Below are 13,443 nucleotides of genomic sequence, written 5' to 3' on the forward strand. Positions count from 1 at the left end.
CTGTGAAGGCCTTTAGAATGCTATGAAACTAAAAGTCCAGCTTATTAGCTCTTCAGCATTATGGTATTATTTGGCCAATACTTGTATGAATGAAAACACTTAAAACATTTAAAACCCTTAGACGTGTGACAGGAGGATGTACAGACAAGGAGGGGTAGACAAACAACAAACAACTGAAGTAGCAGTTGACTGGCAAAAGGGGTATATCTGACCTCATTTGCATATTCTGAAGAGGTCTGTTTTTAAACCCTACTGCACACTTTACGTCATGTGTTAAATGTTTCAAGAAACAACCTTTAAAGGGTACAGAAAATGAGAGAGAGAGGTAGAGAAAAGATGAAGAGAAAGAACAACTGAGCTTTATGAGTTATATTAGGATATCATTAAAAATGCCCACACACTTTTAATATCTATAAGTTCACTCAATAACCACATTTTGATTATTCTACAATTATTTATTTACCATGTCTTATGTCAAAACATTCAGCATAATAAACCATTATAGAATAAAATAAAACTTCAATCATAATAGAAATATGGTTATTTGATTATAACACAATTTGCTATATTTGCTAAAAAAAAAATACAACCACACAATATAACAGATTTAAACCACCTACTAGATAAAGCAAATGAATGGCTTTCTGTTTCAAAGGACGGTGTAGATAAAACAGAGAGGGAGAGGGGAGTCTCTTTCCTTGATTCATTCTCTAGGGAATGAAAGAATTTGCTTTCTTGCGAGGTCATCAGTTTTTTAAAGTTCATGTTATTGCGTGGTACAACTCACATGATGTTGTGGTGCTGCTTGGTGTTGCTTGTCAGACTTGATGTCTCTCTTTTGTGACATTCATCAAGCTGAGATGTCGCTTACAGAGAAACAAGAAATGACTAAAGTCATAATATAGCCGCGAGCGGCAGGCTTTTGTTGCCCCAATCTGCCGTTGAAAAAAATTAATTTAAAAAAAAGAAGGAAAAAAAAAACTTTTTGAAAAAACATTTTTTTTTTTTTTTTTAAAAGAAAAACTTTTTTGAAAAAATATATGTCCTTTTGAAAGAAAACAAGAATAAATATGATTTGACAGTCATATTATTAGCAGCTGTATTGTGTGTGTGTGCCCCCCCCCAACTACTCAAGTTAAAGTATCAATACTGCAATGTAGAAGAACTCTGCCAAAAAATGGCATACCTCAATATGACATTTTGCGGCTATATTATGACTTTGTCATGTCTTGTTTTTTTATAGTGCTGTAACATGTTATGGCCTAATCACTGTCATTCAAGCATAAATGTCTTAACATTAAAATAAAAATAAGTAACTGGTATAGGACTAGCCTACCTATTACAGTACAAAACAAGTCCTTCTGCAGTGAATTGCAACATTAGAATTGTGCAGAATGCAAGAAGCTTTATTTGTTACGGACTCATAAAGATACAAGCAGCGAAATGTTGTTGGAACTTGTACCACAGATGGTTCTACATATAATTGATATAATGAAGAGAAGAAAATATTAAGCAAGAAAATAAAATGGACAATAATAACTAAATAAAAATAGCCTACAGATATATACAGTTTTGGGAATACTCTGGGACTTGTCTTAGACAGGCATGTCATCAGTGGTGTAAAGTAACTACATGTACTCAAGTACTGTATTTAAGTACAATTTTGAGGTATTTTTCACTTTACTGTTGTATTTCCAGTTTTCAGTACTTGTACTTCTACTCCACTACATCTCAGAGGCAAATATTGTACTTTTACTCCACTACAATTATTTGAAAACTTGAGTTACTAGTTACTTTGCAGATATAAATTATTACATTATAAAACATACATTAACCACTTTAGCCCTATTTTATACCAAGGCTATTTGAAAATAGCTGATCTACAAGCTCACAACGTGTCGCATCGCGACGCGTTGTGAGCTTGTAGATCTGCTATTTTCAAACATTTTTGTACTTTTACTTTTGGTACTTTAAATACATTTGGATACCAACACTTTTGTACTTTTACTCAAGTAAATTTTGAATTGCGGACTTTTACTTGTAACAGAGTACTTCTACATTGCAGTATTGATACTTTTACTCAAGTGAAACATTTGAGTACTTCCACTGCTCCTCAGAGTTAAATCAACACTGAAGGGCGCTGCACGGCTGTTGGAAATCACAGATGATTAGAAGATTCTCCGCTGGCCGACTTTTTATGACTTAATGACTTTATGACTCTCAGCCTCTCTCTGTCCTCTCACTATTACGGTTAGCATAGCATGTTGCTAACACATCAGCTGATGTGTGTGTGAGAGAGAGAGAGAGAGAGAGAGAGAGAGAGAGAGAGAGAGAGAGAGAGAGAGAGAGAGAGAGAGAGAGAGAGAGAGAGAGAGAGAGAGAGAGAGAGAGAGAGAGAGAGAGAGAGAGAGAGAGAGAGAGAGAGAGAGAGAGAGAGAGAGAGAGAGAGAGAGAGAGAGAGAGAGAGAGAGAGAGAGAGAGAGAGAGAGAGAGAGAGAGACAGATGGAGACGGAGGGGGGGTGCTGCGAGGGGAGGCGGGTGCTGCGAGTGACGTAACGGCCGTCCATTGGCTTTAAAGTAGTGTCTCCCATTGGCTGTAAAGTAGTGAAGGACAGCCAGGACAGCCAATAGACAAATAGGTGTCCCGAAAAAATGTCGAAAACATGTCGTGTTGCGAGTGACGATGTCTGAGGCTGTCTGTAGAGCCGCAGCGCTTTCAGCTCGCGGCTAAAAACGCATTCAGTGCATTCCACGATCCATTGTATGTGTGTGTATGTGCATGTTAGTGCACGTGGGTGTGTGTGTTGGTTTGCACACACAGAGCTGTGAGAGACCACCTGGGGGTCACAAAGGGTGAGGTCTTATTTCACTGTGGTGGTGAGCACAACCAGTGACTTTCTCTTTTGAGTCCAGGCATGTCTGACCAGATGTTAATGCCAGTCATTAAACATTTCTTGATCACCAGGCTATATTATAAGCCTTATTCACTACATAGTACAATTACAGTATATCTATCAGTGACATATAACCTGTTTATTTCACAAAATAATGTATTGGCAAATTATAACATTTTCTACAAAGTCATAATGGTCTCAATATTTCTCACATTCAACACTGCACTTCACTGATTGAAGTAAAGGTCACATAAATCACATGAGCATTCACAGATTCAAGGTTTTATTGTATTTTCATTTTCATTGAAGATGAATTGTGATTGGACTTGCAGTAATGACTAATGACTTTAGTAGATTGTACATGATTTAGCCTAAAATATAGTATTTATTCATTATTAAAGATATAAGATTAAGACAAACTCTATTTATCATTAATTTGGCTAGCCAAATACACATTAATGTTATCCAACAAGTTTTTCTCTCTCTCACTCTCACACACACATACACACGACATGTCCTCGGGTTGCAGAGTTTAATGGTTGTTGTGTGTGCATTACCTTCACTTGGGAAATACTCCATGATTATTACCGCAAATACGTTGGAAGTCAATTGGACGTGTTGGACCCTTGCTGCACCTTTTTTCGGGATGTTAGACAGACGTTTTTGATGGATACATATCACATAATTGTTTGGCAAGGTGGAGTTAGCCTACTGACATACGTTTGGAGCTCTCTCCCCCTCAAACATAACGTCACACTTGTGGACACTCGTGTGACACCTACATACAGGTACAGTAGCTACAGTCAAAATTCCTGGCTGTTACAATTGTTTCATTTAAGCTGGTAACGTTAAACAAACAGCAGCTATCTCTCTGTCTCGTCTTTGTCTCTCTCTCTCCCCCCCCTCTCTCCCCTCGTCAAAAGCATCAGCATTCTAAGCTGTGCGCGATTCATATCAGCCTCGAAATCAAACCTACTACTGGTTATGTACGCAGCGACGTTTCACTTGGTGTTGTCCAAAAATAATTTAGACTCTCAACCACAGACAACTGGTGCCAAAAAACATATTGACATATTGACGATAGTGCTTAGGAGAAAACAGTGAAATCTTGGCTGCTTGGCAGTGCAAGAAAAGGTCATCAAGGCCACTTTGGCTTTGGGGGCGAATTCTTTTTCGAGGGGCACACGGCCAAACAGAGGGGCAACGAGAGCCATGGCCGTCGTGGCCGCCGTGAAATTCCTGCCCTGGCATGGGATTTTAGATAGATATTAAAGAGCAGAAGCAGCTTTGAATTGACAAGCAAAACTTGAAATGGTGAAGATGACGTTTTAGGTTTAGAGAGTAGCATCAGTATAATGGGTGCAGCTCTGTAGTAGGACTTGAATCCAGGCCAGATTTTGGAGGAGGAAACGGCCTTACTGGAACAAGGACTTCTAAACAGCTGCTGGCAATCAGGAAAGGTTTTACAATGGCAGACAGCGCCTTCTCACGCCAGAAAAACAAGCTCAAGCTTGTTTTCATAGGCGGGCCAGGTTTGTGGGGGTGGAGGGCTGATTAGATTAAAACCACAGGCTAGTTTTGTAATTAAAGTCGCAGAGTACCGTTATCCAATTTCTAGATTATCAAACCAGGAGACAGGATCCTAAATGAATTAAAAAAGGATTTGTCCATTACTTAAACAGCCAATAAGGAAATATACTGTAGTACTACGCATGAGACAATGTTCAGTAGAACCCTGTGAGAGAGAGCCCAGACGAACGTACGATCTATGTCTATACTAAGGCAAAATATGACACGCCAATGGTGTGTCATATGATCACAACGTCCTGTCACATCTGCTAAATCAGTGTGACCAGTGTGAATATTGCCAGCCACAATTAGAGTGAAGTCTGCCTTTCTACCGCATGTATCGCATGCACTTGCTCATTTGTATGCATGCTCTTACACATTTGTGCACAGAATACACAGTGGAAAACAGGCCTCATAAACCAGTGGGTGAAACATATAAAGAGTAACAAAATACAGCAGTACTGCAAGTACATTAAAGGAGAATTTTGGACTAAAGTTTTATTACCTTTTCTATGATGTTATGATATCTTAGGATGAATGGTACAGTAGAAAAAATTCATAACTCCACCCCTGGTCCGCCACAGCTTAAAACCTAACCTAAGGCCTATCCGCTTCAACTGTAAGTGAGATTCCCCATTCAAGTGAATGAGGCAGCTTAGAGGGCTTTTAAGCTCTGGCAGACCAGGGGTGGAGTTATGAAATTTTTCTACTGTACCATTCATCCTAAGATATCATAACATCATAGAAAAGGTAATAAAACTTTAGTCCAAAATTCTCCTTTAAGTAAGAAGCAAAGTAAAGCCTGATTAGCTGATCTGCAAGTTCACAACGTGTCACGGAAGTGGTGGGAAGTGCAAGTTCACAACGTGTCACGGAAGTGGTGGGAAGTGTCTGCGGCGGGCGCACAGATATGCCCAGGAGGGAGGGGGAGAGGGAGATTGAGAAGGGGAGGGGATAGGGAGATTGAGAGGCGGAGGGAGAGGGAGAGAAGGGCCAGAGAGAGCCTGTTTCACCCACGCAATAACCCGGCCAGTGCTAGGTACCGGACGGAACCTGAAAAAACACTGAGCTTTGCAATGTGATGTCAGTGCAATAACCCTGGCAACACCGGGCAAGCTGATAACTGCTTAAGTATATTTTATTTTATATCTCTATAAATGCAAAGAATCTCGGTGTGTGTATCTGAACTTTGCATATCTTGAGAACCATCTGACCTCCGAACTTCAAACCTGACGTGTGTATCGGCAATGCCCCGAAGGAGTGAGGTACCCAGTGTGAAAGTTAATCAGATCAACCTTTCTTCAAAAATATCTATAAATCTACAAATCCCCATGTATGGAGAACCCTCATCTCCATACATGGTGACGGGGGCTGTTCAAATAGGTTGAGATATTTGTTGAATGAGCTGCCATGTCAGAAAGGTATTTCTGAAGTTTACATCTCAATACCTTATGAGCCAGAAGGATGACACATCTAGCATGTGCAAAGTAACAGCACCATGTGAGATGTTTGTTAGCAACACATCAGAATGCAATACATCAGAATGCAATACTATGTGTGGTGCACTAATTCCAGGTATGGCATGGCTTTATTTAACACTGCCATGGTGCAGTTAATGCATGAATCTGTGCAATTCTGTACCGGGCGTTATGTGTACCTGGAGGTATGAGGCGCACCAACTGTATGATGCGCCAACCATATTGTGGATAGCAACGGTTGCTAAGATAGCATTGGGCAAACACTATTGGCGGGTGGGGCTTACTGTAGCGATCTGTTGAATAAATATGGCTTCAAATCTTACTTTGGCTAACAATCCCAGAGGTACGGTAGCCAATCAAAGCTCATGGGCATGATGACCCATATTTACATTACTTTGTGTTGTGGTAGTTGCTTACAGTGCTGTCATGCTGGGGAGGACAACTTGCATGGCCTGCATGGTCGGCGTCACATTAAAAAATGCTTACTCTCTCTTTCCCTTCTGTGTTCTTCTTTCCCCTCTACCTATTTCCTTTTCTTCATTCCTTCCCCCGTTCCTGCCCCCGTATTTTGTCACCGACCTTATACTGATCTTTCCAACCCCATCCCTCTCTAAAATAAAAACCTCCCATCTGTACCTCCTTCCCATTCATCCTCCTGTTTCTTCTCTCCTTCCTTCTTTCCGTCCTTCCTGATACCTTTCTCTTCTTGTTTCTCCTCCCTGCTTTATCCCATCCCACCCTCACCTCTCCTTGACTCCATCCCTCTACCCTCCTCCACCCCTCCCTCCCTCCCTCCCTCAGGCCCGTGAAGCCAACCTGCAAGGAGACCAGCTAGTGGCGGAACGGAGCAGCAGGACTGCCAGAACGCTGAACCATGTGTCGCTGGGAATTGGCCTCACTGTCTTCATCCTGTCCATCATCTACATGGTCGTCATCGTATCTGCCTTCTAACTGATTCCCCCTCCCGCTTCTTTCCCATAATCCCCGTTCCCACTTCACCGCTGGCTTACCAACCCCACCAATGACCATATTCACATGGTGACCATTTTGCTCTTACTTCATACGCCACGTGAATATGGTCAATGGGAATGTCAAGAAGAATTTCATATACTGTAGTGATATCTGAAGAAAGTATCCGCCAATTGATTAACCAAATAGCCATTCTACCAGCGTGCAACTCATCTTGCTGCAACGGCTTGTGAGCTTGTTGATCTGCAATTTTGACAATTTTTTTGGGGGGGGGCTCTTGTTTCTTTCCTTTTTCTGCTTGCTGTGCAGTGTGCAGGCCTATACAGCAGTGGTTCACAAACTTTTTAGCTCGAGACCCAAAAGAGAAATTTGATGTCTTCCTGGGACCCAAGCTAGTGAAAATAGCAGATCTACAAGCTCACAACGCATTGTGAGCTTGTAGATTGGCTATTTTCCCTTCTTCTTAAAAGTTAACTTTATGGAATTTATGGAATTTATGGAATTTATTTCAATTTCTTTTATTCATGAAATTCATTTGAATTTTTTTTTAATGTATGAAAGAAATGTATATATATTTTTTAATCTTTTGAAATAATAATAATAATCTTTAAAAAGAAACAAAAATGGGGGGGTCCCGACCCACTAAACTATGGGAAACTATGCTGTGCTAGACAGTATGCATAAGCACTGTTAAAACCATGTCCCCATAGCCACCAAACAAAGTCATTCAGACTGCATCACAGTGTACCATTCGTAAATAGTTGTCAACTAAAAATCCCAATGAGCAGAAGAGAAACAATATTTTGTATATCATTGATTATTTTCCTTAATCCAAAAACCTCACACTTAGGATTTTACTGTTCATAAAAACATACTCATATCCAGTACGCATCAATGCAAATGCAAACACGTGCATGCACATATATGCACGTGCGACTGCCTTTAGAGTTGCTGAATATATTAAATTCCTAAAGGGGAAATACCAAAGTGTACCGCACTTTAACAAAAACAAATGATATTGCAGCCTTGTATGAGACAACAGAATGAATTTTGAGAGAATAAACAAATCCTATTATTTTATTACTACTGCTGATGCAAATCTTTTGATTCCATATATGTAAACCTTCTCTTCAGCATCATTTCTGTTCAGCATCTGTGTTCAACTGTATGTTAAGTTGGTTACATTTACACAGTGCATTGTATTGTATTATGCTTGTGAGAGTTTATTTTAGTATGTAATATTGCTTAGTTGAACCATTGATAAAGTTACTCTGGGGTCATGTTGCTGTCCTTTTCTACAAACCAATTCTTGTCAGCTGTTGAAAACATCTTCTGCCTGTGTGTTGTTTTTTAATATGTCTTGTTTGTTCCTTTGATATACAAGTATGAAATTATACAGTATACCAAATTGCTTGATAAATAAATCAAATATATTGAAAGAGAAACCTATTGTGCTCTATTTCTTTTTAAAATTACCTCTATTACCTGACTACTACTTAAAGTGGCACTATGTAACTTTTTTTGATGAATAAAATGTAATTTGTATGGTAGAGTAGGTTAATACAATATAACATATGCAATTGGGGTGGTTGTATTTGGTCTCCCTGCTCTTCTATTGAGACATTTAGATCCTGTGTCTAGGTGAGACATGACCTTTGACACAATCCTGTTTCAATCCTCAATTTTGACCTGAAGGTCAAGGTTTAATTGATCCCGAGCAAGCAGGCAGGCTCTATTAGCTCAATGGTAAAAATGTCAGCACTTATGCAGGAAACCCGGGTTCAAATCCTGGGTAGAAGAGGAATGTTGCATAGTGCAGCTTTAATACCAAATATTGGCCCATTATGTAGTCCAGACAACTAGCCTTTACAGGGCATATAGTGTATATATCTTGTTTGCATCTATAAACAGAGGTGGACGAAGTACTCGACCCAAGTACTTGAGTAAGAGTACAGATACTCCTTGGTCAAATGCACTGATGTGCTTGCAGAACCACTACGTTATACAAAGCCTGCAGAAACACCTATAAAAAGTTACAAATGACTGAGGAACCAGAACTAAATACTTTTAAACCTATACACCCATAGAAGATGTAACAAAGAGCCGAGCGGAGGGGGAAGCCAGAAACACGACTAGTATATTAAAAACCTTTATGAAAGGAAAAAGGACAATCAATGGTAAAAAATACAAAGAGAGAAAAAAAAGAATATATATATATATATATAGAGAGAGAGAACAGAAAAGTAAAATGAAGTAGAGTAATGCTCAAACCTAGGTAAAGGAGGAGTTTACATGTGGTTGTATGTATTTACACGTATATCATCAAAACACATCACTCTTACCAAATGTTGCCAATCAAGTTCCTTTACATGATAATATCTAGTTTTATCTCATTGGCCACATGACTCTCTGCCTTTCTCACTCTCTCAACACAAAATTTAAAGATAATAATCTACACAGACTTATGCCAAATTTATGCTCCGTCGTGCAACATTGTCGAACGACAAAGTATAAATCAGGCTTTACAACATCTTATTAGCCGTTGCCACTTGACGTAAGATGGTTAGCAAAACACTGGTGCAGGTTAGTAAAATAACAGTGCAACTGACTGGTTCAGCCAAGATATGTAATCGCACACTTTAAAGGAGAATGTATAAGAGTCAAAGTAATGGGGTTTATTTGTTCATTAGAACTCATCCTCATTAGTAGCCACCTAACTGGCAGCTAGTCTTCCTGGGGTCCAAGAAAGCTTGGGTTCCTGGGGTGTACTGTACTTTGTCCACCACTGGCTGGGACAGTCTGGCTCAGTGTTAACAAGACTGGTTGTTCTGGGCAGTTACTTACCAGGTTAAGAGTCTAATAAAGGATTTAATAGGGCTCATCAGTGATGTCTCCACTGGTGTCATGCAGAAGTGCTTTGACCCACAAAACCACTGTCAGGGCCAGGGCCCCATGAAACAAGGCTACACACACTTCAGATTGTGATGTTACTGTCTGTCCTATCCTTGGTGTTTTCATTCTAGGTGAGACTCAACCTTCCCCTCTCACAGTCCCTCCCTGACCTCATACCACTTGTCCACACTCTTCCATCCTCGCCCTCTCCTATCCCTTCTTTCATGCTTCCTGTACAGTATATCTTATACTTCCTGCTCTTGTGACATTTCTTCCACTGCCACTATCATTCCTCTGTGCCTCCTTATACACATATTTTCATTCCTTCTTGTTCACATTCTCTACATTATTTCCCTCTCCCTTCAATTAACCTTCTCACCCCCTCTCCCTCCTTCGTTTCCCTTCCCCATACAATCCCCCACTCACTTTTCTCGTCTCTTTGCTCTCTTTCCCTCCCCCCTGCTCATTCCCTTACATATTGCTTAACTCTGCCATGTTTATCTGTTCCCGCCCACCTGCCTCACTCGCTCTCTCTCTACTTTTCTAACATTTGCCATTTCTCTTTTCTTCTATTTCCCATCTGGCTTGTGTCACAACTCCCTCGTGACAGTCTCTCTCCTTACTCACTTATTTTCCTCTATTCTCAATCCCTTCCCTTCCTGGCCCCCTCTCCATACAACCTTCTTCTTAAATCTCCTTCTTTCTCTTCTCTCCCACATCTCTTCAACCCTAATCCCTTTTTCTCTCCCATTTTCTCTCCCATCTCAACTACCCTGCTCCCCGTCTCTCTCTCTCTCTCTCTCTCTCTCTCTCTCTCTCTCTCTCTCTCTCTCTCTCTCTCTCTCTCTCTCTCTCTCAGACCAGAAAAGCAGTAAAACGTGGAGACCTGGAGACTGCTTGTCGGAACAGCACAACGGCTCGGCGCTTAGGCCACGCTGCCCTTGGCATTGGGATCATCCTCATCATTTGTTTCATCCGGTATTCCTTCACATTTCTCTGGCGTCTTTAAGCATGATTCATCCCATTCCTCATCCCACAAAACACAGAAATTATCTGTGAAATAATCGGAACGTTTTTGTTGTTGTTCAAGTTTTGGGACGTAAAAGGTTTATGCATCAGTGATGTGCCCACTTTTTAAACTGTTTTAAACTTTAAACATTTTTTTTCATTTGTTGGTTTTCTATTTCTTGCTTGTTGTGTAGGAAGGTAAATAAGCTGATAGATATTGTGGATTTTTGTTCCTCAATGTATAGCCTTCGATCTTAACTTTTATTGTCTTAAACCCAAAATCTTGTCGCTCAATCGTATATTCCTTCACTTATCTGTTGGTAATCTTGTTTGTGAATTAAACAGAATTCAGTTCCGATACAGACTGTGCTTATCAAATCTATATTGAATGAATGGTTTGCATTTACAAGGACCACAACCATAATGGCATACTGCCTACTAGATTCTATTTGTGTAAGTACTAAATATTACCTCAGAATTAGCTGGCAAACATAAAGAACACACAGAGGTCCGGTCAATGTTCAGGGGAACATGAGCAGTCTTTGACACAGTCTTTACCTGTCATATTCTTCACTGTGTTGTCAGGAGTATACGTGTTTTTTTAATCCAGCTTCTAAAACCAGAAGGTGACACAGGATACACAAAAGCTGTTCCAAGAAATCATTACCACGTGGATATTTTTGACATTTTGTGCTATACATTCACTATATCGATCAAGGGACCCTTTTCACAACAGCCATTTTTGACAGGTAAATGCTGCTGAACATGACAATGTTAATTGGTGTGTATTATTTAGGTGTTTCTGTATGAAGTTAACTGTAAAGGAGCTGACAATGTTGGCACTGAGTGACTGCTACGAAGGCCCTTTAAGACTAGCCTGGTAAAACCCCCTCCCTCCGGAAATCTCTTTTGCAAAATGCAAATGAGATTTCCGGAGGGAGGGGGGTTTACCAGGCTACTTGACCACAGCGGAGTGCTAATTGATAACGCCCTCAAGTAGTAATGCAATGTTCATGATAATCAACAAGACCAGGTGTGCTGCCTCAGAGGTAAAAATCCTCATTCTGACTTTCCACGCTAAGAAAGAGGAAGCCTAAAGTTCACTCTCCGGAGATCTCCAGATCCATGCAAACAAACCTGTCCCTTTTGTGTGTGTCTATGACGATGAACCACACACACCTAAACTGTCAAGTTGCCTGTGCTACTGTGCTGCTGCATAATTTATGTACAAAATTAAACTAAAGGCTGCATCCACATGTTTTGTGAGGACACACACTGCCTACCACGAACCAGTCATACCTTACCTTCACAACCCCTATTTTACAGTGACATTTAACCACTTAAATCCTCTATCAACACTTGATAAACTAATAGTTGACCGGGGTCAGCTATGTGCTTGGTCCACCCTTGTTTTCCTTCTATACCATATTATTTTCAAAAGACGCTCCTGGCAAAGCATCAGTGATACTTTAAAAGCATTAGTGTTTATAGAAAAGAACACGCTCATTTCATTTGGACTAACTTGGCAGTTCCCAACCTGTGGGCTTCGAGGATATTGCAAAGTGGCCCCGAAATAATTAGCAAAATATTTAAGATTGTAATTACCGGTATATGAATATAATAGTAATATATATATTTTTTAAGTAAAACAAATGACATGGTCCTACTTTGTCTAGAAAAATAGGACCAAATTAGTTATACCATTATACAAGAACTTAAAGTATACTACCTATGTTGAATGCACTTATCCTATGTTGAATGCACTTATTGTAAGTCGCTTTGGATAAAAGCGTCTGCTAAATGACTGTAATGTAATGTATACTACGGTGGCTCCATTGAGCCAAGCCGGAACACAATCGAATTACTGATCATTGTGTTAGTTAAGTGGTCAGATGGGCGGGCCGCAAATGTTCAAGTGGGCCCTGATCCAGAAAAGGTTGGGAAACCACTGAACTACAGCATAATGGCCTACATTCTCACTGTACAGCCGGTGTTTCTTCTGAGCTCTCCCTTTCATCAAAGCTGACATGTAATATAAACCCATAAAACTGATACCACACATCAGGTCTGCTGGCCTGAATGCGTGTATCGTTCTTATCAAGACACAAATTATTGCATTGTGCAAACATTGTAGCCGGAGGTAAATGACTGTCTTAATGACGTCATTACTTGTAACTTATCGGAAAAATCCCCTAAATTATGTTGCTGCTTCCTCTCTGTGCCTTTTCAATACATGTCTGTCTTTATTCCAACCATCAGCTTGTCCTGTTCTCCAGTTCCACGGCTCTGCAGCCCTTATCAGAACCTTTAATTAATTGTCTATTTTTTCTCTAATCTCATCCTAGAAGGCCTATTTGACATAATTGATACATTTTTGTTCAGGTTAATTATGGTGATGTGGGGTTAGGTTTTATCTTTTTTTTTACTTTCATTGTTTTAGAAAGTTGTACTGTTTCAGAAAATACATTATTTTGCAAAGAAACCAGCTCAAGAAGCCTGCAGTTACTAACCAAAACAAGCCCACAAAGCCTCTAAAGACGGTCAACAACAAGCAGTCAAGCCCTCCAGTGTCAACTCTTCATGAGAAAGAGAGCAAAGAAAAGTATGAAATAAACACGTGTATAAGAAAGAA

The 13,443-nt window shown here is 40.0% G+C and overlaps 1 protein-coding gene across 3 annotated transcripts in view; it reads left to right on the forward strand.

Annotated features, from left to right (window-relative positions):
• LOC311042725 (uncharacterized protein) overlaps positions 1 to 11,169 on the forward strand; it is a 35,914-nt gene extending 24,745 nt beyond the window's left edge. For 2 of the 3 annotated variants that reach the window (XM_084053657.1, XM_084053655.1), the window contains one exon: positions 6,744 to 8,350. In XM_084053657.1, coding sequence (XP_083909783.1) covers positions 6,744 to 6,893 — 150 coding nt within the window. In that variant the 3' untranslated portion in view covers positions 6,894 to 8,350. Of the gene's footprint in view, positions 1 to 6,743; positions 8,351 to 10,662 lie in introns of those variants that run through there. The other variant, XM_084053656.1, reaches the window with a different exon arrangement.
• The last annotated feature ends 2,274 nt before the right edge of the window (positions 11,170 to 13,443 follow it).

This window comes from Gymnoscopelus microlampas (genome assembly GCF_963454915.1).
Source record: "Gymnoscopelus microlampas genome assembly, chromosome: 3".
Classification (NCBI taxonomy): domain Eukaryota; kingdom Metazoa; phylum Chordata; class Actinopteri; order Myctophiformes; family Myctophidae; genus Gymnoscopelus; species Gymnoscopelus microlampas.